The 25,150-nt window shown below is 41.3% G+C and overlaps 1 protein-coding gene across 2 annotated transcripts; it reads right to left on the reverse strand.

Annotated features, from left to right (window-relative positions):
• Positions 1 to 378: 378 nt before the first annotated feature.
• Positions 379 to 21,510, reverse strand: LOC135486671 (XK-related protein 5-like). Of its 2 annotated transcripts, none has more exons than XM_064769667.1 (2): positions 21,252 to 21,510; positions 379 to 5,819 (listed from the first exon to the last, which is right to left on the reverse strand). In XM_064769667.1, exon 2 carries the CDS (start codon positions 3,634 to 3,636, stop codon positions 1,186 to 1,188), a length of 2,451 nt encoding a protein of 816 aa, XP_064625737.1. In that variant the 5' UTR covers positions 3,637 to 5,819; positions 21,252 to 21,510; the 3' UTR covers positions 379 to 1,185. The 2 variants fall into 2 exon arrangements, with proteins under 2 accessions (XP_064625737.1, XP_064625736.1); XM_064769666.1 differs by having other exon boundaries at positions 21,089 to 21,510.
• Positions 21,511 to 25,150: the final 3,640 nt, after the last annotated feature.

Below are 25,150 nucleotides of genomic sequence, written 5' to 3' on the forward strand. Positions count from 1 at the left end.
GCATCACTAATAACACATAATTATGTACAGCATCATTCTCTTGGTACAGCATGGGCCTATCAAGATACTTTTCAAGCATTCGAATCGAGCCCACTTTGTAGTACAGTATAAACACGCTCATCGATGATTTCGTCAAATACTTGGGACCGCAAAATTCACAGCATATACATGGTTCTTCAACGCCGGGGTTGACATGCTTTAGGAAAGACCTTATCCGCAGTTGGCGAAAAAACGAGTACCGGTATCATGAGAAGGCTCCAGCCAGCGGTTAATATGACTCCTACCGAGTGTATTGATGAAATGGAACCTAGTTGCCAGCTATTCTACTTCGAGAGTGGAAAACGCCCTTGTGGAATCAGCCTTAAAAGTGACGTTTCTCCAGAACAGAAGTTAGAAATATAAAGGAAAATTGGCTAAAACCACGAGATCTTGTTTTTATGCCGCTGTTCTGCGACTGAGATGTCTTATTCCATGACATCCCTTTCTTTCACACCAGTCTTCCGTTTCGACAGGTTACGATATGGGATGTCTGTGTCAGGTGGCGGCACAGTAGCCTACATTCTGAATATCCGTGGATGAGTCTCATGTGAGTCGAAACAACTCTCAGCCTTTTTCTTGAAGCGAAGTTCAACAGAATGTGAGTGGTAGAATAGTGGTCGTCCTATCGTGCAGCATCCTGATCGATTTGGGGGGAAGGGTGTCATTTTGGCACATCATTCGCTAAGAATTTGGTGCGTGTTCTAACCAAATGCGCCCGTTCTTCCAAAGAGCCACCAGCCGCACCGACCTTTGGCGTGTTTGGCTACGTCACGATTTTTCGTCTGTGACACTGCACATTTTAACTACCAAGCGTCGTTTGACTATACGTATTCATTACGTTTATTTGCCCATGCCTATCCACCTATGAAACTTGTTTCGTGGGGGTCGGTAATCAAAATTTGCCCTGATTACCCTTTGATAAGGCAGTAGAACAATGGGAATTTAGACTAAGGTGCGAGCGGTCTTTGTTTAAAGACAATTGAACCGTGTAATGGGCCTGGCTTAAATTGCAAAGTAAAGTAATGTTGCGCCGTTTTTCAGGCTGTTCGTGACTGCTTGGGAGAACACCATGGGCAAAAACTGCATGCAAAACATTGTCAACGGGATATTGGGTCAGTGGAAAATAAAAGATGATAATATACACTATCACACAATTGACTCTTCACTCAATACCTCAATAATGTCCATGTTTGTGCTAACAGTAATGGAAGGTTTCAATATCTCCTCGGGCTTAGTAGAATCAGTTGGTGATGCGTCCTCTTTCACTTTAGGCGGAGTCACTTTATCCCTTTTCAGAGATTTCAAATTGCAGAACTTCAGCAGCGCCTCCTTTGAACGCGGGAGAGAAGCAGCGCGGAAGAATCGTGAGATTTTGTTGCCGCTAGTTTTATGATCTCTTGGCTCACTCTTCGCCCGCATCTTCCCGATGTCCATATCGTCGATAGGCCGACTTTGGATGTGGGTAGGTAAATATGACGATGTTTTCTTTATCCACTGCGCAACGTGGTCGACAGGGGACACCTCCTGTTTGGGCAGTTGTTCGTTCTTCTGATAGGCTGCTTGATTTCGCGGCGGCCATGTTCGCGCATACTCAGAATCAGTATCGGAGCACGTGGTCCAGTCACTCTCCGATTCGTGGTCGGAAAGACTACCTGGGTTTGTTTTCGCGGTAGCGTAAGATTGAGAATCCCTCTGCGGGTCGTACACTACCTCGACCCCACGGGGGATGTTCTGGCGGAATATCACCCGTGCGTCATGGTCGCTGACGATGTCCGGTTTCGGATCATAGTTATTTTGTTCCGAAAGCATTACGGCGGACAATCTCTGTCCCTGTTGCATTTTTGTTGGGCTCGGGTGCATATAAAAGAGTTCATCTGACGAGAACAGTCGCTGCTTTGTTGGCGTAGCACGGTTATCATTCGGAGTACGAGAGTTTACTTGATGGCTACAACTTGGCTGTTCAGTGTCCGAACATGGCGCACTACGCTGGCCACTGTGTATACTAACGTCTAAAGTGTTCGTATTCCGGCTGTTCGAAGATCCCCGCGTACTTGTCGAAGTGTTCTTTAAATTACGGGCAACAATGCGCTTCTCTGGTGTAAGCGCACGGTCAGGGATTCGAGGAATACGAGGGTATCTCCGTAGCGTAGCACTAGATGCCGGAGAACTGTGGTTTGAGGATCTTTTTGTTGGTGTATACACCGGCGATGAGCAGTTTGAACACCTTCGCGGCGGCGTACCAGCACGAGGAGGGGTACTGCATCGAGGAGGCGTTTGTCCCCGAGGGTAGTTGAAAGATGTCTGGCAGTATTTCGGAGACGGATGACCCACTTTGTTGTGCATATGGCTACAAAGTTTGCGACCCATGAGAATACTGTTATTCCTGCTGCTATTTACACTCCGGGTCGTGACACTAGGTTCAAAGGCAGGGTTGACATAACCATCGTCCTTCGAAGGGATGTCACCATCATAGTCATCCCAGGTAAAATCATCAAACATGACATCCATATGATCCGGGTCGCCTTTGAGTCTACGATGGCGGCAGCAGGCAGTCCGGAAATGACACGGCACTTTCTTATGCTTTTTCTCACAGACGCATTTATGATAAATAATCAGGAACACCACGCCTAGCAAAAAAGCACCGTAGACTATACTCAGAATCATCAACTTGCGATCTGGTGTGGTCAGATAATGCACTCTGGTTAAGGCCATTACAGTAAATATGGAATTTTCTACAATTATGAGGAGATAGTATGCGGAAATGACCGAGGGGTTTTCATTTTCTCGGAGGTTTAACAAGTCGAATATCTGCGCATATGCAGCAATGGCACTGAGTATCCTGTCAACACAAGAACGCCGTTCCTTTCGGCATTCTTTTCGAAAGCTCCACGAGTACACAATCAGCCAGTGTATTCCCGTTGCTAAGAACATCCAATACCCCATGGCAACAGTAAACAACACAATCGCGGTCAAACGGGAAGACAGTATCGAAAATCTCCAAATGAATTGAACGAAGATGATTCTGAACATGGGCACTTTGTCTCCTTCTTTAACCTCCTTTTCGTGGTTTCCCTCCACATCTGTTTTCTCCGTATCCTTCCGTGTAGCTGTTTTGTCAACTTCCCTTATGTTGCCTTCAATATAGGAAGCAAATGCAAAAGTTAAAGAGTTTAGTGCAATCGCCACACATGCTACTAAAAGGGGGGAATAACTGAACTTGAAGAAAAGGAAGGACTGGATTATCAGATAAGGTGCGCTGAGAGTAAGCGCTTGGATTACTCTGAGCACGATGAATTCATCATAGTCATGATCTTCGTATAACAGAATCAGTTTGAAATATCTCCACACCATTCCTAGCTGTAATACGTGAAGTATGATACATACTGTTTTCCCGCAGCGTTTATTTGTAAAATCCATGTTTTGAAACACCCATATGATTGATATCAAATTCGTCAGGACCAGGGGCCCTACTGTTATGCTTAGAATGATATAGCACCACACCTCTCCCAGATCGAGGTATTTCACCGCTGCCTCCATCTGGAGGCAGATCTCGGCCACGTGAAGGAAAACGTGAACTGTACTCACGGCACGTGACATTGTGACAAAATGGCCGTTGATGAAATATCATCAAGAATGTGCTGCGCTTGATAGTTCTCTGCGATCTTTTTTCAGTGATACCACGAGGTACATCCCGTGGAAAATAAAGTTCTTCAATATTTCCCCGATGATGCTTTGAAATTCGGTCTATCCATGAAGCCCTAGACTCATTTTCACCTAAATTTCCAATAATATCGCGCACTCCAGAGCAGATTCAAGATTTCAAATGAGCCGTAATCCAATAAGATTCTAAAATTCGATCTCCAATCTTAGCATGCTAAGAATATTTGAATCCAATTTGATTGCATCGTGTCGCGCCAGCATAACAACAATTAAAAGATCCACTTAGGGTAGAGCTATGAAAATCCTTGTCGATTCTCATATAAACCTCCTCGTGTGCCAAGTATAAAGGTAATCAATGCTTAGTTTCCACAAGCGACCTAGTATGGCTCATGCCCGTTCCTCAGAATCAAGGCACTTTCGTTAGCGGTAATAAAACGATTATAGATAAGAATTGGATCATATTTGTCATGTTCTTCAGGTGAAAGTACAAGGGTAATATAGTTAAAGTCGTCCTTGAGAAGTTTCAAGCTTCTGAAATCCTATCAGTAACCCAGTTTTTAGGAAATACCCGGTATAATCGCGTTTAGGAGTGGTAGTGGAAAACGGGAATACAGCTCCTTTGACCTGGTACTGTGGCATCCTTTGTGATGCCGTTTATAAGTCTATGAGCAGTCAACTGTTGGTGTAATGTCAAATGAGACAAGAGCGTGTAAATCCGCCAAACGCTCAACACACACTGATGGGAACTTGTTGATCCTGATCTTATGATGGAACAACGAATCTGCAAGTTAAACTGCCAGTTTGTTTTTCTATACAAGGTTTATTGGATCCGTTTTCGAAGCTGTGCGGTACATGCAAATTCTCTGGTACCATTTGCAGGAAACACTTTACACTCGGCCGTTAATGTAATGTTCGAAGAGGCAAGGTGTATCCGTTCCTGACACACGAATCAACCGGTTCCAAGATCCGAAAAACGCCAAGAAATCAACGTTTGTTGCATCGGATAGACGACATGATTAGAAAAACAGGTATGAGCCTGGGAGCAATAAACAGAATGTTATGAAAAGCTCTAAAACACCATCAAACATTGCTTGTGTTACAAAGATACCCCAACCTACAATAAACACGCGCTTTCACCCGACTGCGTTGATTGTTGTTCTGCATTTTCCCTTCCGACCTGCCTTGATTTATTCCATATCCGCCCTGCAACAGGAATCGCACAGATGCGCTAAAAGCTTTTTTCCTTGCCGTTGATTGAGATTTCTTTGGAAGATTTGCAGTTTTCAATTTGCCTTCAATTGAGAGTCACTATACTTGCTAATGACTTTACGCCATCTGCGATGACTACATGACTAATTGGTCGACGTTCGACTGCAGTGGTGACAATCGTTCGCCCGAGGCAGAATCCAGAAAAACGTTAAGGCCGTCTTGGTTGAACTAGTTAAGTTTTAAATCATTCGTCTCCGCGGATTGAAACTTGGTATAATGAATATCTTATTGATCTCCAGTTCAGATTTCTCATTAAAGTACATGTATTTAGAACTTGGATTCTCACATGAGCCTAAACGCGACAGGCGATATTTTGTCGTCTGTCACTGTATCACTTCCGTATATGGGCACCAATGCGTGGGTGCCGCTACAGAGCTTATTAATTCACTTCTTGCTCAATATCACAGCAGTCAAGACAATATCAGATGACATATCTTCGTACGTTTATCTGTAAGCACAATAGTCTTGGAACAACGAGGCCCAAAGTACTTCTCACCACAGAGTTAATGATTACCAACAAAGCTTTAATGAACAGCTAAAGCGACAATGCTTATATTATCACAGGAATCGGGATGATTCCAGTGGGACTTGTTCTGGCACCGTAATGATATAATCACTGAACGATTAGTAGTCCCGAAACGATCGTCAGTGCACGAGTACATCCACCATGTTTCCATTGGTTTCGATCATCCATGTGTTGGCGGCCAATCCGCTCCGGCGTAATTTGAATTCCTCTGCTGTGTCTGTCTCGGTGGTATTCTGTTGCCGTATAGGAGTCTGCCCTCACTGTTGAACCATGTTAGACATCAGACAGCGCTACATGTATAGACTGGATCCCGGACTAAGGGGATCTGAAATAATAAGGAAAGAAAAATGGTCAGACTCTCAAGCAAAATAATAGAGTGCTCATAGATGTTTGTCCTTGTGCTGGGTTGTCGTCACGAAATAGCCCTTGCTGCTCTATACACGATATAGTCATCCGTCAGTCAATCCTGGTTACCGGACACACAAGCTATCTGAAAGATTAAGATGCAAAGCAAGTGAATCTCGTCAAGCAAAATAAAGGAGAATGCTCATGGAATGAAAAATTTTCTTACAAGGATTTCAGGGCTCAACAGATTCTTGAGTCATTCTTAACACGAATCAATTCCACATTGTTACAATATCTTGAAAACTTTCTCTTTTAAGATAACTGTAATACGTAAGGTTCTTGATTCGAGTCTGATTCTTACCAGACAGGCCAAACTGTTACAAGATTTTGAAGACTTTTTTCTTATAGTATCTTACCCGGAATGTGATAAGAAATGAGATTGGAATCTAATACATGTTACTCCTTTAGGAGATCGAGTGTCATGTAAACAGAGATGTTACCGCTTAGGGAGGTTCTGTTGGATTTCATAATCTAAGGGTTCAATTTACCAGAATTTTCCTTTTCAAAGAATGTTATTAGACGGACAAACTGTCGCCATGGAGAGATCGAAAGAAAATAGTCATTCGTTTTATCAGCCAGAAAGCTCAACCAATGTTCCACATCAAGGAACATCCTGCTTTCCGGTGCAATGCTACCCAAGATATCGCTTTAAGTGGCTCTGACACTGACAGGCCTGCAAGTCGGCAAGTCTCAAGACGGCCGTGAAGTATGTATCAATGGACGTGACAGCGCCCAGGGTGATGGGGTTTAAATTTAACAATCAGGATAATGGAATCTTTCCTGCTCATTCCACGCCAAAGGCAAAGTTAACAGCCACTCAAAGGAGCAAGAGGCAAGAGAGTAAATTTAGAGTGAAGTCTACGTGAATAGAACCAATTCAACATGCGCTGCGCAATCTGGATAGCACATTAAAGGGAAGCGATGAAAAAATAATAATTAGCGAGGAGATAAATGAATACAAATTGTGACAAATGGATTTGATAGATGAGAGGGTTACGTGTTCTTGTCAATGAGGTTCGCTGCCTCTAAAGAGGCGGCGAGAGAGAGACGGTAATTGAAACACAAAAATAACTAGGTTTCAAGAATTTAATGAGGGGTGATGTTCCAAATTCAGTCTGGTTTACTCGATAGTTACACCGTTTGAGTTATTCCTATCAAGCCCCGAGGATTTTACGCGGGTAGTATCAGTTGGAGGAATTTCGTGCTAAATACGAATATGGTGATTATATGATGCGTAGAATTCCGCTTGAATCCACAGAGGCCAGTGGCTGGCCGCTTTGATATCGTAGGTATGCTGTGGGAGATTGTGTGGGATCTCGATTACTGCAGAGATTCTTCAAAGAAAAACATCACCAAGGTGATAGACTAAATCGTACATCTTGAATCGACGTGTAGGCTTTGTAAGAACCGTGGATGAATACCTTCAGTCACTAACACCAGCTATCTTGATCGCATGCGAAAAAACCCAGTGCAGACGAGATATCATTTTTCTCGCAGATCGCAGTGATTATTATTGCACGAGATCGCAGTGACAAAAGTCGCTGGTTTGCGGGCGCTTCAGAGGGGCTTTGTTTTCTAAAGTGGTTTCTTTTGTAACAGGTTTGCTTTGTTTTGTTCGCTATGCAGTTCATTGTTTTCAGACAAGAAGCCTATATAATCGGGCAAAAGCGGCAGGTGTGGAAAAAAGCGTTCTGTGCAAGTTGCATTCGACGGTCACCAACTTGCTAATACTTGTACTAATATCTGCGTTTCTCTACTAAGCATGATCCATTTTCGAATTATATGGACAAAGGGCGGATAGAGATAATAATCACATATTTGTATAGGCCTAGCCATGCTAGCAGCTGGAAGCTAATATGCCTTATTCTTAAACGTACAATGGTTTACAGGGTTCATCGTAGTTTAATAACATAAACTGTATGCACTTGTAGGCCTATCCGTATATAACACGACTTAGGTATTGGTCGAATTATTTTGTCAAATGACATGATTAGCCAAACCTTTCTAAGTAATGAAAACAACAATTTAGAGGCATAATTCGTCAGTAGATCTGTGTGTACGAGTGCCATATTCAGGTACCCATTGGGAATATTCCAATGTAACATAAGGCTACTTACAACAATTTGACGGATCTTTGTTAAATTTGATTAAATAAATTTGCACTCAAATACATTTTAATAGCATTGCATTAGGAATTAAGACGCTTGAATGCGAGTTTCAAACGAGTCATTGGGTATAAGGGGATAATGATATGAAAGGCGGCACGCGTATATCGAGCTGGAATATTTGGCTTACAAGACTTTGTTATTGCTAACATAAGTAATGGAATAAGGCTGCATGGGCAATGAAAAGTCATACTTATAGTGCCTTTTTATCATATTCTCTAGTTTCATCAGTCTAAGACCAGCTGATGATGACACCTTAGTACAACTGCCTCAAAATAAAACAAAAACATCACCAGCTATGAAAAAAAGATAATGACAATAAAAACCGAGCCGCATAGATCAGCACCGAAGAAAATATATTATATCACCAGAATTCTTTTTCTGTGGAACCACCCTTTGGGTGAAAGCTCTAGTACGAATGTTACCTTGGGTTACATTGCCCAGTTCCGGTTCCGTTCGCTTGACCGGAAGAGTTTACACAATGTCAACCCGCCAAAGGGAACACGCGCTCCGATGGACAAATAGCGAAATATCTTATTGAAGGGACCGCCTGGCTGTAGCGATTGATATAGCATGAGAGATGAAAGGGGTGTCTTTGTAATATGATGTGGAGATCCGAGATGTACCGTGAATGACCCAGTCGCGCGGAGGAAATCGTCATATAAGCGGTAAAGATCGCCATATGGCGCGCGATACATTTGCTTGCTCAAGTTCGAGCAAGTGTTATTTAATCCAACGAAGCTTTAGCTTGCGTCTTCAAGCAATGATGCTTATGGATGCATGACTGCGGAAATGCAAGGACGATATCACGAATTACAGAGAGCTGTCCGTCCGATCGACCTACATGTACAGCCATCAGAACTGTCAATAAGCAATAATGCCACTGTATCGGCCGATGGTATATTTTTTGGGACAACCCATATTTCAGTAATGCCACCCAGTGACAATTCCAAAATGATTAACAATTATTTGTTAATCGTAACAATACAACCTGATTAGTTTTCATTTCAAGAGATTACCGATCCTTAAACGTCCACAGGTGTATGGTAGGCTAAAGGATTATTGGACAGTATACTTATCATGGAGAAATTCTAATAATTAGCTTAATTCTACACTTCTCTCAGGTCTAAATATTAAGTTGCCAACTGCAAGAACATAATTTTACAACCGATTCGAAGACATTGAGTGAAAACCAATACAATATTCAGGGAAGGACTGGAGGGAGACTGGAGGCGGTTAAAATTTTGAGTTTTTAGTCTGACTCTGATATCAGCTACGCTAGGTTATAATGCGACATCACACTTTAACCCTGTCCGTCCTGAAAACATTTAAGTGGACATCACATTGTCAGATAAGCGGGTCAATCAGCAGGGGGGGGGGGGGGGGGAACCACGAAGAATGAGAGGATACTAAAAGCGTAATTCGGACATTACATGAAAAGGGAATCCCTGTACCCGGCCTGTGGTAGGCCTAGGCCTACCGTATACATTTTACTCCGTTTTTGCCACAAATCTTTACCGGCCTGGCAAAAAGCTCTTTTAAAAAGTTCTCAGTCTGCCTTCTGATTTTCACTCATCTCATGCAGTGGCTGAATATTCTGCTGTCTATAGTAAGACAAAAAGATGCATACGCCAAGGGAGCTGAACGCCGGCAAAAGAATAATGTATTATTGCAAATCTACCAGATATTAAATAATTGATGATGTCGTGTGGGCATATCTGTCAGTTGTCTGTGGATGTCTTTGTCTAACAAGTTATCATGTGGCTTAACCCACGGTGAACATTTCTCCGGGCAATCCATCCCTGGCCATGTAGTTTTCTTTGCTGTTGAAATCAGAAATCGTCACAGGGCTTTTTTTGTACAGAAATGTGGCAAAAGCATTTACTGGTCTTAATATATCAGCAAACATTTTACATTTGGCAATAATTCTGTCATGCTGCCAGTCATTTAGGAGAATGAAAGACATGAAAAGTAAGGCAAAAACTGGAAATGGCCAGCTTATTCATGCGTTGAACATTTGTATTGGAAGCGGGAGAAGAATAAAGCAGATTAAAACTGCTTTCAAATGCACTATTCATTGGATATGCAACTGGATTTTCTATAGCTTTAGAGTAAACCCATCGACAAACTCATCCCCGCTATCGGATTGACATAAATCAGCCAGAACACTCGTATCGAGAAAGATAATTAATTGAAGGAGTAATAGCCTCCGAAGGTTACAGGATGATTGCTTTAACCACAGCAGGCAACATCATCTTCATTGTTGGTTACGGCTTTTGTGGTGCTTGTCTCACGCTGACTGCTAGCCTGAATTTTGCGCTGACACGTCCTCCTGTTGGACCGCGTACAGGGCCGAGATTGACGGAACGTTGCTGACACAAATGAGAGAAGGTGATTCCATGAATAAAAGGTAAATATGGTAATAGCAGAGTCTTTCAAATAAAGACTCTGGTAATAGTGAATTGCCTGCCTCTGTACCAAAGCTAAATTGACTGGCTTCTGTTGGCGAAGACACATGAGTTAAAAATGGCGAGCCAGTTTTTCTCCCCAATTCAAAATCGATTCCTGCGCCACAGTGAGATTTCGAGAGTCATTTATCTTTGTCGAACTTGGTATGATTTTAAACTAAACAAATTGATTTCAATGCCTGATAGGCTTAATTGATCGTTGAGGAAATCTCAGTAGCAAATGGGGTAGAATATCGGAGAAAAGGATGGAACATTAAATCCAAGATTGAACGGGTGGTATTGCTAACGGCAAGAAGGAGTGTCCTTTCTAGCTACTTGTTCTACCCCTTCATACCACTTCTGGATATCTCAACCTATGCAACTTGAATTTTGTCAACTCCGCCATAACTGAATGTATGTTAAGTGTACTCAAACTCCAACTTTAGTGAAAGGCAAACACTCAACAGCATTAGAATTCAGAAATGCATTATTGTATTTCATTAGCACTAGCAGGGTCAATGAAGTAGCAAACGAAAGTTTAACTGAATGGTTCAGGCGAAGATCATGAGAAAATCGCTATATGGAAGTCCGTGATGTTAGCAAAAAAGATAAGGCGCTTTTTGTTCCTGATGTTAGCCAAAAGGTTAAAATGACATATTTTGCATGTCAATTTACTCGTCACAAAAACCTTGATGGGTTTTTTTTCGCTGAAAACGCTACTCTAAAAACCAATATTTCTAAGAGCGTAACAACAAAATTTGACACAAAACAAGATTCATGGGATGGTAAGCATTAATGAAGTCTCAATGTCGGGACAAAACATTGATATAAACACTAAGAAACCTCATCAAAGCATGTTGACGTGGTTGAAGTTGAAGATAATTGTCGTCAGAGGAAACCTACATTCTATAGTCTACCTAATGTAGCCTACTTGACGTTTTAAAACATCTGGCCCCACTAAACGAAGGCAAGATAATAGTATAACACGCTAGATATATATGTATGTATATCCCCATGAGACAAATGAGAGATTTCGTGATCGCCAGTCATAATTGGCTGTCTGATTCCATCTAAATAATATCTCTATTGACGGAAAAATAATAAATATTTCAGGTTTTTGATAGATATGAGATCGACGGTAGATAGTGATACTGGCTCTGGACGAAATCGGGGATGGTTTGGCTGACATAGTAGAAGTCCCTTGGGCCTCGATGCTGGAGCAAGCAATCTAAATTTTGCATAGGAATGAGTATTAGACATGTCAGGCCAATATCATACGATACATAGGATCAATTCAGTGGAAACGTTATTCAAAATTATCCTGGTATTAAAGGAGTTAATGAAGGTGCTTATTGATCAGCAGCAGAAGAACTGATGATATTACAGGTGAAAACACTTGAGACGAGCAATCGACATATAATCGTCTTCAACTAAGCTGTCCAGGAATAAATTGGATAATCTAAAAGACAACCTGACATTTGACTACTACTATCAGGTTTTGCAGCTCAACAGAACTGTAGACTGCGAGAACGTACAATATACCAAAGTCGATAAGGACAATATGAAAAAAAGGGATAAGTATGGCAACTCCTACGAACGACCAAGTATGAACTACAAGTTTAAGATCTTTCGTGTCATCAAGTCATTTACGCGACATTCGTAAATTATCTCGTATACTTACTTGCTTCACAGAAGGAGAAATGACGTGACAGAGTTGCTTAAGGATCAACAAGTCAGAGAAACTGCCGGTGAAAACGGCGTATCTTGCTCGATGTTCAAATCAGGAATCCTTACAGAAGCTGTCAGCGCATTCCACCTCGGTAAAGCAACACAGCCATGACAGGGAAGAACAGTATGAACTGACAGCTGGAAATGGAATGGGAAGTGCCGGATTCTCTGGTTCCGTGGCAGAAGCTTCTTCTCGATTCACATGTCAACAGCGTGATATTCTTAGAAATAAAGGTTTTTGAGGTCAAAGCCTTTCGGCCAACACACTATATGCACCCCTAAAAGGTTCTTCAGCGAAATAAAAAACCCTTTTCCCAGAAATTGAAAGTTTATATGTTGTGCATATTTGTTTTGGCCAAAAAGACCGAAGCTCAAAACCATCTCTAGGAAAACATATAAAAAAAGACGTAGCGAAACGAAGAAATTGAAAATCGAAATGGAGCTTGTATTTTTTAAAGAAATGATCGTCCTCTTTACATAAGTATGATTGTATGTAATTGATAAAATACTTCGTTGGTCTGTATAGATGACATTTTGAGACCTAGCTGTCGGTCGGTGACGATGTTCCACCAAACTGGCAGTGGAATACATAGCATCTAGTATTACAGTAATACCAATTCGTCATAGATATTTTGAAATAAACAACCTTGGGACAACAAAAGATATGAAAGGAACCAAGCCAATGAACCAATCTCCACTATTTGATCAGGCGATAGATAGATTATTTTCCCTGGAAGGCCGATGCACCTACAGGAGGTCGGATTACTGTCCATTCACATATTCTACAGCTTTGAACTGAACTCAAGAATATTTTTTACCGACAGACGATGACTATGAACAACGTAATTGTAGACGTTACTTACTTGTTTTAGAAAATTATTCGTGACCTTGAATATTCTAAGACGATTTTGTCAAATTTGAACGGACCTCACCACCTTCAAGATCACATCAGCGTATTCCACGACATCGTCCAGAGAGGAATACGACAAGGATATATAGGCTTAATTACATTCTGGAGCTATTTGACTAATTTCAAGTATCCCAGGCATGGTATTTCCGCGAAGGAACCAATAAAACAATATGTGACTAAATAAGTAGAGCCACGTTACTTATTCATGCACCGGAACTCTTAGCAGGGTGACCCAGGTACACCACAGGACGCTTCGTTCCCTGTCACAACTGCTTTTCCGACAAAAGCAACACAGGATTCCAATATGAGCCACTTACCAAATGAACTACCGTAATCCTTCAAACTGCACGGAAATAAGAATTTCTAATCCATTGGTTAAGTTCTTTAACGGGATCAATACGGCCCCTACGATAAATCCATTGACTTTGCCTGTACCAACGTCGCTCCTTTTAGCAAATGGTAAATATCCGAGCTAGATACAGAGCGCCTTAGCGCGCGAGCTGGAGAAAGAACGGATCGGTGTCCCTCCGCGCAGTCGGAGCGTCCACGAAAGAATGGCTATGCTTGCCTTAGCTGTAGCTCCCTGTATAACGATGGCTTTGATCCGCACTTAAGGCTCACTAACTACCTTTTGAGACCCCGGGCCCGGTGAGAAAGGACCCTTGAATTATGGCGGAAATATCACCGGCGCTCTATTGTGTGGGTGGCAAGAACGGGGTAGAAAAATTCCACATTTAGCACGATTGCGAGAGATTCTTGGTGATGGCTGAACTATCGACACGGAGGATATCAAGACTAGCAGATTTGACACTTTTACCTAAATATAGCACCAACATGAACCTATTTATAGTCGACTTGTATCAAGTTGAATTTGGAATGCAAACACAATTAGATATGGCCGTCGTCGTTCCGTCAAGAAGGAGATTGCTTACTTCCGCAATTTAGATGTCAGTTGGTGATAAGGCAGTGATAGCCCGCGACAATAGACCGATCATGGTGGCGGGATGATGTGACTATGTCAACGAATTAACGCGGAACTAATTGGGGATTTCAAATTGTGCAATCGGAAAAAAGGACTGATTTGGATGGATTTGGATCACAGGTGTTGTACAATACTATCACAAATGGCATCATTTTCATTTCATTCATCTGGCAAGGCCGTAACACTGGCACGAACTCAAAACACTGAAACGCAACGTTCACCGTTGACTTCAGTTAAAACCTGTTCGTTTGAAAACTGTATCCTTGGATGATTTTGAAACAAAATCTTTCACCCCTGGATTGTCTTCGACTTCTCAAACTATAGCAAACTACCACACATCCACTGAAAAAAAGCATCGATCACGCCCCTCAAAATATTTGTCCAGCAAAAAGGCTACCAGGTTCGACATGCGATTGTATACTTAAGAAGTGAACTGATCGCATTATTTGTCAAGTCCCCTTGAGTAGATTGTCAGTAAGTGCGCGTCATCTAAGTACTTCATGACTTCGCGAAAAGGATTCGGAAAACGATAGACAGTGTCTCCCTAAGTAATCGTAAACGAGATTCAATAATGCAGTTTTCAAGTGCACCATTGGTGGAGTCTCTTAGATTTTATTGGTGTTAGATATTATATATAACTGGACATATTAGATCTAAGAGACATTTTAAATTCAATGCTAATGAGTGATTGACTGCATGCCGAATTATCGGCGGTGAATATCAGTCCGAAAGTCTCCTCCTTGGATATACGCAACGACGGTGGATCGGCATGGATTGACTGCAGTGATATCACGAAACGCCCTCCATGCCTTCTTCTTATGGGCTGTAAGCACTGTTTCGAGTGTAATATACAGAAAAAACGAAGATCACTACAAATACAAGCAAACCAGGTGTAACAGTTTTAAGTATCCTTCGATTTAGTGTCCTGCGGATAAAATATTCTATAATGTGCTTTTAATCACTGGGGTAACGAATTTCATGGCTCTTTTAATACCTCACATTTCAATAGGGAAGAACACTATTTCCGGGGGGGGGGGACATTTATGATCTTTACACCGACATTGCTTTTATCTGTAAGAGTATCACCCTCTACAGAATCAGAATGCGGCCTAAGACTGATTGGAACAACATTTATGACACACAGCGGTCCGGATAAGCGTGTCTCCTATCTCCAGTCGCTCCGTCCACTCCTGGAACGTATCTAATTAGGGACGTACTCTCTATATACACAATTTCGCCACGGGCGAGTATCTCGTTAAGATTCCTCAAGTCTTCCCCCAAGATAAGTTAGCATTTGGCAGTTCCTTGTCAGGATTAATCACTAGTCTTTGCTAACGATCTCGCCGCTATTCAAACAAACTGGCCAACTGCTGCAGGAAATTAACTTTCTCTATCCAAATCGCAAACATGTCGAAGCCAATTAGTTTTCATTGGGTTCCTCGTATATTTTGTAGCGAATGATAAATCACCTTGACCAAGTCCATGAGGGGATGCGTCAATAACGAGGACGTTGGTAATGTTCAACGTTTGAAAGAGAAGGATTCTATATTTCTGTCCTTACTTTTGAGGATGTTTCAAAGAGAGTCAGCTACGCCTCATGTCATCTTCGACACTGGTCGAATATTACTGCATGCGTAGTACTGTGTGATTTGTCAAGTGCTTCTTTATGTTGGAATGCCGCCCGGCCAGTGTGGGTTTTAGAATATCAGATAACACGACAAACGACCTCGGAGACCCACCGAATCCTAGCATCGCGGGATAATTGCACGAGCATAAGACAAATTTTCACCGATAGAAGTTGCTTGGTGTGAAAATCTGTCTTTAAGCTAACCTAAAAAATCCATAGAAATCTGACCTTACGACCCCTGGATATCGAAATGTCCCATTCTGAGAATGCCCAATAAAGGCAAAGTTGGTTTTGGAAGGCGCCAAGGGGACTCCTCATGGCCACCCATGCAGCCTTCAAGGTGCGAATACCTCCTACGCACTGTGCAACAAACCATTACTCGACAACAGCATCTCGTGCACCCTCCCATGTGGTAGGTTATTTTATTTGCAGAAGCCAGATGTGATAAAGAAGGAAATCCTAGTTTCATCGAAGTTGCTTTGCTTGAGATGCTTTGCAACGTTTAGGTGCAGGTAAAAGTCATATTCCCGAAGGCAGTTTTAAACATAAGCAAAATTTCAAAACTGTTGACTGGCAGTTGAATTCTATCGTACGCTGCCTTAGGCAGCTTTTCAATTCAAAGTCGAATTGACTTCTTAAAAAGCCATTTTGTTGGTATATAGATGACACAATTATTTACCAGTCTTCACAGATTTTCAAAATTCAAAGTACAGATAGTGTATTATCGTATGTTACCATGTACGTTGGGTTGTGGCTGTGAGAGGCACAGTTCAACATGACGTTTAAGCGACAAACCTAATAATTCGCTCTACTAAATTGAGAAAAGTTATACCAAGTTTTGCAGCGAGGCGATGTCCTGTTAAAAGTTCATTGTATATACTTCATCGATAAGTTGACTAAGAGCCCATTCGACATTTATGAAACACACCCTGCCGGTCCCCTTATTTTCAAACCTACTTGAAATATCGTAGACGGTTAGCACAGACCCCTCGTGTAATGACCGACCTGAAGCAATTCGTTCAACTAAATTGAGATCAATTAAACCAAGAGGTACAGCGAGCACGTTGTATCCCCCTGACAGCGATTAAAAACACTCAATAAATTGGCAAGTACCATGTTAATTACCCCACGTTGCGCCTCATTTCGCAAACTCAATTAAAGTAGTTTAACGTTTCTACATTGTAAACACTGCACTGGATTTGAGAAGGGAAAAGAAACAAGTGGTTTTAAGGAAAGAAATCTCATCGATCAACTTTTTTCGATTTTCTGGTGCGTTCGATATTGTAGACTCAGAATATTGTATCATATGATGTTAGATTAAGATGATTCGGCTTGCAATATGTGTCAGACATGTCAGAAGCACTATAGCATCACAAAAAGGAACCCCCTTCGCATTGGAATCCAATCTTGTCAGCCTAGGCAACCTTCTTCGACCAACTTGAAATTGTTATTTCCAAATACCCCCCAAAAACATAGAGAATTGACACGGCTTTCCTTTTGCTCCACGTCCAATGTGGTGCTCAATATATCACCGACGGACCACATTTTACGTCTGAGCCCGAACAGTTGAGAAACGGATCGTTCTCACTATACAGGGTAAGCACACAAGGGTTGAGATACATGACAAGTGATCAATCTAAGAGCATTTTATCGCAACCTACTACATCCATGACAAGTGCAAATTGCTCTTTCTAAAGGAAACATGTTGGCTAATCTGAGATATTGTTCATTCAACAAGCGCCAGTCACGTTTCCGTTCGATATACAGAATGAATGCGACTACTTCATTTGGCTTTTCGTTGCATGGTAATGACGCTGTTAGCTTGCCGGTAAACAAACTCTGCAGCTTCCTCTAACGTATATTTCTTTCATTTGCCGAGACATTCCGGCAAATGAAAGAAATACACGCTATAGAGGAAGAAGTTGTTTGAGATGTCGCGGAGAGGAGAAGAGAAAGTCGGCTTGGATATCAGGAACAATGGTATCTACACAGCATGATAAGATTGAACGACTGAAGATCGTGAAGAACGTTCCCTACTGTTTCACCCTTCTTTCTACATTGTATTCTTTCACTTTCTATACTTTACTTGGCGTAAAGTGGTTTTGATGTCACTAGAGTACAGAATGTCGTCGAGCTCTGCTATCTGGGGCTATAAGCTACTGCAATAAAGAGGCATGATAAGATTGCAAGTTCCCTACAGTTGCCAATCTTCTTTCACAACCTTGCCTTGACTGTACTAAGACATGAAGTAGCTTGCGCAGTCATGGTATCAAGAGAAGACAGGTCGTATGGCTCTGATATCTGGACAATGGAAAGCCAATAACACTGAGAGCTCCATACAGTTTCCCAATCTTCTATTGCATCCACGAGCTATATTGTACAAAGAAATTGAAGGATTGGTTGTCAAGAGATAATAGTACACGTATCGGGAGAGTGGGGACGGCTGGCTCATAGCAAGTTCATCTGCCAATAGGTTTGTCCCTCTTGTATCCGTTGACTTCAACAGAAAGAATAGCAGACCAAAAGTTAAGTGTGTTATAAGACGGTAAGAGGGTGATAGAGTGCTCCTTACGGTTTTCTACTTTGTCTCACTTGTAGAGTTAAGAACGAAGAAGAATGTGCTATCAAGAGAAAACAGTACACGTATCGGAGGAGTAGGGGCATCTGGTTCCGTGAGTGCATCTGCCTATAGGCTTGCCTCATCCGCTGACTACAACAGAAAAAATAACGGACTAACCGTCAAGTGTGTTATCATACGGACGGTTCTTCTTTCCTTAGTCTACCAAGTGAGACAGAGTGGGAAAACCGTACGGAAGTCCGAATCGGAATCGATTACCGTCGGAATCAACTCCATGACTTAGGACTGCGAGGGACGGGCACATTTCGATCACGAGTTTCAAACAGGTCAAACTGCACACTGAGTAAGCACACCTTGCCCGTCTCATAATGTTCACACACTTATCGAAATTGAATGAGATGAACGCGTTTGCAATCTAGCGCTGATTGGATCTTAAACATTTATGGAGTCGATTCACCAGAAACGAGTTTGATTTCAATGTTTCCATCTACTACGCAGTTTGAAAGAGTTCATGCGAAGATGTTAAAGGCCGTGACATCGTTCGTTCAAATATTTGAAAATCAAGCATGAATTTGAAGATTTTCAATTGTGTTAATACGCACTGAACATGAATCTCACCAAAGCCATTGTGTAACTGAACAGATATACATGTTATAAATGCTCAAATTCAGCGAATTGGCATGAACAACTGCACTTAGGTGATATATGTTTATGCAAGATGATTCGGCAATGCCTTTGGCTGACGACTTGGAAGGAAAGGAACGGCCGATTAAATTTCACCCCTCAGCACAGATGTACACAAGGTTGAATTATCTGGTAGTATGAGTATTGAGCAGACAACTGTGAACCTGTCAGTACATAACATGATAGATATATCAAAGTTATTGTGAATATTTCCAAATGGTCCTTTAGAGGGTGATGTTTATACCAGTAGGCCTGTAAATATAAATGGTTTTTGAATAGCGTGTTGGTGTTTGAGGACTGACCTATCCAACACGGTTCGCATCCCATCGTGTCAACTGACAATTCCTTACAGGATGCCTTTAGAAAATATGAAATAATTGAGACTGCTCACGAATCATGAATTTAATGTCCGGGTGATGTTACCCTGATATTATTCGGAGATACATGTGTGAGTTGGCCAAAAGTTTTCTTAAAGTTGGTCAATTCTTGTATAGGAACTGATCTTCTCGACATCTTCAACACAAGGGGGAAATAATGCAATTGCCTCCTGACAAGACATAAAATGAACAATCCTGTTTTTAACTTTTTTTTTCTTTCGTTCATGTGAAAAGTGGGATTGTGAGTTGATTTTAGTTGACATTAGTGTGGTTGGTCGTCAAGCTGATAATCAGCGACCGAAAGTTGCAATGGCTGATTGTCTCTCTGACTGTACATGCCATAAAGAAATCGGCCACAAATCTTTGGGCAACAATTTTCAATCCCAGATTCTTTGAATTGTGCATTGAAGATTAATCCTAAATTCTTTAGATTGTGCATTAAATCAAAATAGCACGAGACGAAAGAACATGAAAAAAAACTGAACTTCAAACGCAAATCACGTAATTATTGAAAGAAACTCATTGCGTCATGAAATATTTTTGAGATGATGCAGAACTACAATACTTCAGCAAGAATCTATGCGAATAGAAATCGAATAAAAATGAAACAACGAAAGAAAAATAACGTTTAACATGCCTTACATGTCTATGACGACGAACGTTGATTTCAAATTTGCCGATTCCATGGTAAAGGCCATTTTATGGCTTTCCGTAATTCGTGATGTCGTATCGGAAACGCTGTCAGTGATGAAAAATTATTCATTGCTTTCAGAGATTCGTGCTGTGAAATTGGAAACGCTGTGGTGAAAAGTGCATTTCACTGCTTTCAGAGATTCGTATTGTATAATTAGAAACGCTGTTGTGAAAAGTGCATGTCACTGCTCTCAGAGATTCGTGTGGTTAAATTAGAAACGCTGTTGTGATGAAAAGTGTTTATTGCTTTCAGATATTCGTGTTGTCAAATTGGAAACGCAATGGTAAAAACTGTGAAAAGTGCGTTTCTGGCTTCTAAAGTTTCGTGTTGTAAAACTGGATATGTGCATAACTTCATCTTTTGTATGAACCTGTAAACATGAAGCGTTTTCACGATCAAAGCAACACATCAAAGTAGGTTAAGCCCACTGGTATGGAAAGAACAAAACGTATGTCGTATTACATCGCATAAAAATCTCTTTATCTTTTTGCTGAATCTGATATTATTGCTTCAGCCATAACGAGAACTAGAAAAATAGGCTTATCATCAAGGAAAGCTTTTTACTCGTACCGAATATATATAAAGACATTAGCCTTAGAGGTACATGTTCTAATCCAAGCCATGCAATCGAACCAATTCTTTTTTACTCAGGCTACTGGCAGCGGGAGACTGGCTAAGCGACAAGATCACGCAGCGATGTTGCGCCACGCCACAGCCAAGCAATACCTGTTGCTGCGACGAGCAACAAGAAAATCGGCAGACTCAGTGACGGCAATAAAGCTTGTTGTTACGTTGCATCGATTATTGAATAACATAATTTTTTTAAGCATTTCTATATCTCTGCAAAAGCGATATTTATTGCGTGCATTGAGACAGCCATCAGACTACTTGCATATCGATGATGATGAACACTTTACTTCGCTGTTGCATACAAAAATCACTCTTCGCAGCAACAAAAATCGCATGTTAGCTGACGTATTTTAACAACAACACCTACCTCAACATTACATCAGCTAGTCCTTTTAGTTTGAAAATATCAATTTGAAAAAGCACAACATACTCTATACAAAAATTTGAAAAGTCTCGTCATTTATGCATTCCATGATGTGCAAACACGCCATGAAGAATTCTTGACCCCGTTTGAATAAGGGTGAACGTACCTGCCAATTATCAATCAAGTTCATGGCAAGAGAATATGCACTTGAAATCGTCCTGACATTAGCATGGAGCGCGATCATCAGCTCTCAAAGTGTCCCTAATTAAACGTGTGACCAACATGAAACGCCAGGGGGTATCATATTCATAAAGAAGGCGCCCAAAAACAAGCTTTTTCCACTCGATGGGAATTCCTTGTCAAGAAGAGTCCACGGTTTTGCACTGAAGTACAAAATAGAACAATATTTAAGTAGCTAGAGTTTTGCATGTTGTGGAATTTTCGATAAAATCGCTTAAAAGCCTTTTTGTTAGTTCGGCCTACTTCGCGTCAGTTAACTACTTCACACTCACAGCCTATTTCTAGGTCAATATGTTCCTTCTTTAAAAGCATCAAACCGATTGTTTAGCTTTGTGTAAATAAAGTTCTGATGCATACAGCGTTAATTCAAAAACATGGAGCATATAAATCATATTTTGATGTCACGTACAGGCACCCGTTTGCCAAAGTGTGGAGTCCCCTTTATTTGATAGCTCAATACGAACGTTTTTTAAAGTTAACCGATGAAATGATAGGCCTAAATATGATAACTAAATTAGAAGGACATACAAATATACAATCAGTTGCTCACACATAACAAACAACTCCATATCTATTTTTTCTCCGAGGTGACTTCATTACTCGTCTCTGTTAGTATATTGACCCGCAAGGTTTATACATCGCTACACCCAAAGAACTGCGTTTTTCTTAGGCTATAGGCGAGGACTTTTTCGATAAAATAAATTATATGCCATTTGCTTTGTATTTGGAAAGTAGAAATAAACTAGTTGAATCAACTGATGCACCCTGCCGCCGAAAGGCTTGTTCGAGTTACCATTGCTGGGTTGTCGGACCAACTCTCTCTACAGCTTTCTCCGGCAAACTATGGTTTAAAAATACGAACCAATGTTTTCATTATTGTTGCTCTACCACTAATGCTGGCCTTTGAAAACCGCCCAGGAAATGAGAAAATTGATAAACAAAAAGGTATAGGAGTCAATGATATACAGGGTTGCGCGAGCGCAATCATTATTTTTCATGAAATTTGATCAAAGGGGGTATGATCGGCAAGAGCAACCATCAGATTCGTGCAAGAGATTTCACAACTATCTACCTGGGCCTGCAGTGGCTTCAAATACCAGCTTAATAGAACACTTGCTACAAATTAGAACGAGAATTCCCAATGCAGAGATCAGAATGAGCCTCACTCGCCATATTTATTTATCCTAGCAAAAGTGATATCGCCAATTTCCTGTGCAACAAGCTCTTTTATGACGGCATGCCTTCTCAAGCTAAAGGTAAGGTACAGTCATTGGGAAAATGTGAATTCAGGTATTTTCAACAGCTTTTTATTCAAGCGGAATACTGTAAAGCATACACAGGGAATGCATACTAGAGTGATGATTTACCTTGTTTCTAAATTTCACGATTAATTTGTGTTTATAAATAATGTAAACTGGTCGTCCCAGCGCGAGACTCGTGACACTTGACATTTAAATATGGGTATACCTTTCTGAGACATGCAGCCTATAGCTTGTACAAAGATGATACATGTGCACACTTGGTAAAGGGCTAAGTGTGGAAACAAACTGCATTAACCAGTCACTATTTATTAGTTGGTTTATCTTATTTTGAGAAAACCTCAGTGCCAAAATGCTGTTTTTCTGACCCTATGGCTTCGGCAGACAACTCAATAAATGTCTTAACGATGGTTGCTGAATAGTGCATTCACAATGTAACGTAAAAAACCGTCATATTATTTTAACGAATAAATAATCCAAAAGGCCTTTTGACCACGTCGACGCAACTGTTTTCAAGTTAGCTTGTAGTAGCCTACAATAAATGTTTTGAAACCATACGAAGACTAACTTCTCGCCTAGCATAGCACCTATCGACAAAGATAAGTATTATCAAGCAATGTTCCTTGAGTTGACTTAGACCCAGAATAAGCTGGATAAGATGTGTTGCTTGAAGCTATGTTTTCAGTTCGGAAATTTTCTACCCTTTCAAAAGCTTTGTCAAGCAAACGAGCACCGAGCTTTGCATACAGCGCTCCATGTACATGTAGTACAAAGCCGAATGATCGAAAGAAACCATTCGTCATCAGGAAAGAAAATATTGATATCTTTGAGATCAAAGTCATAGCAATAAATGTTTTGATTGCGTGATTATGAAATGTCCTGGAGCCCTTGTTTTCTCGTTTATTTGCTCAGGTGCGCTCCAACGTATGTTACTACATATGCTCTCATATCAAGGGGATGTACATGGAGTGTATTGTACATCTATTCTACATTAGACAGATGGTAACACACAACTATCAACAATAACAATAGGACAGGACTAAATCTCAGATGGGGAAACTACACATTGGACGTAGCTAGCTTTTTCGTCGGGGGTCGGGGCAAAAGGCTATCTCGGCCAAAAAAATAATATTTCTTGAAATTTTTCGAACACAATCATCGTCCAAAAACACATTTTTTGGCGATTTCTGGGGGGGGGGGCGGGTTGCCTCGTCCTCTGCCCCCACTTTCTAGCTACACCCCTGATCGAGGTGAAGCCTACTTTCCAAAGGAGGAGTGAACAGCCCACCATTGAGTTCAAAGCAAAGCACTTTGGTTGCTTAAATGGTAGTCACGCACATTCGCTGTTACCATTTCTCCGATACTTCGTTCTTCCTCCAATTAAAAGTGGTCCTGCGCTGCGCCGGGTTCACAAGCGGCAAGAAATACGAATCAACCAAAAAAGCCGCAAAGTTTTTTTTCTTTAGATCAATCCTAGGGGGCCCATAACGTTAATGGAGGAGTTCTTTACATGCGGGGTAAACACCAACAAAAAACTTGATCAATAGCAAATGATGAGAAATGGCGTAAATCCGGAACCATGGGAACAAACCGTTGAGGTTGGCTGCGGTGTTCTTCAGCAAAATCCAACCTGATGGAATCCCTCTCTAATGCATTTCTTTTTCCGTTACTGTGCGTGACTACCATTTCAGCAACGGTAAGTGCTTTGCTTTGAACTCATAGCGTTGTCAGTGATTGGATCGGGGCCCACAGGGGACCAGACGGGCATATTGAAATGAAGTTTCTTTTTGAATTAACATGCACGATTGAAAAAACCGATGAACAGAATTACATTATTTTATATGGCCCGAATCATGGACGAATGACTGTTTCAACAACGTTGCCTTGTCATTGATCTTATTATATCTGCCTGGGTTTATAAAAGCTTGCGTTACATCAAATGATAGTTTCTGCTGGAACTGATGGTCAGCAATGTTCACTGGGGTTTACGTTATGAAGTTTCCGCCCATAAGGTGTTTTACTGGTCAAACTTAACAATTCAAGGACATGGGCAATAGATTGATATATCGTATTTCGTCAGCCCCAAGAGCCAGTTGAGAACGTATAGTGTCAAGAGGTATAGATAGCATATAGATCAACGAAAGCCCTACCTGTCCCGTTGTTTTTGGTAGCAAAATATGATTCAGCCTGACATTACCGCAATGCATGAAACCAATTACATGTACATAGGAAGTGATGACCGCATCCGTATCTCCGTATTCAGGCAAATGAGATGGATGATAGCGCTGATGACTGAGCCGCACCAAACGTGGGCTGTCATGCTTTAGCTATCCGCCGTGAAACTTCTCTGAATATCTGGCAATGTTCACGATTCGCTGGTGTTGCGTGTGTACTGTATTGATTTAGGGTGTCAGTATAATCACTGAGGTCATATGTCTTCCTCCTGTTGCCGTAACAATGTCAGCTGATGAACACCTAAATTAGTTGGCACCGGCGAAAATTGGTGTTGCGTGCCGTTCAGAATTAGTCCCCCTCATTGCGAGACTGCTCATGTCCACATCTAGTG

The sequence above is a fragment of the Lineus longissimus genome, chromosome 4, assembly GCF_910592395.1.
Source record: "Lineus longissimus chromosome 4, tnLinLong1.2, whole genome shotgun sequence".
Lineage (NCBI taxonomy): Eukaryota > Metazoa > Nemertea > Pilidiophora > Heteronemertea > Lineidae > Lineus > Lineus longissimus.

What these genes read in the sequence shown, in the direction of transcription:
- LOC135486671 (XM_064769667.1), bottom strand. Translation starts at nt 3,636, where the DNA reads ATGTCACGTGCCGTGAGTACAGTTCACGTTTTCCTTCACGTGGCCGAG.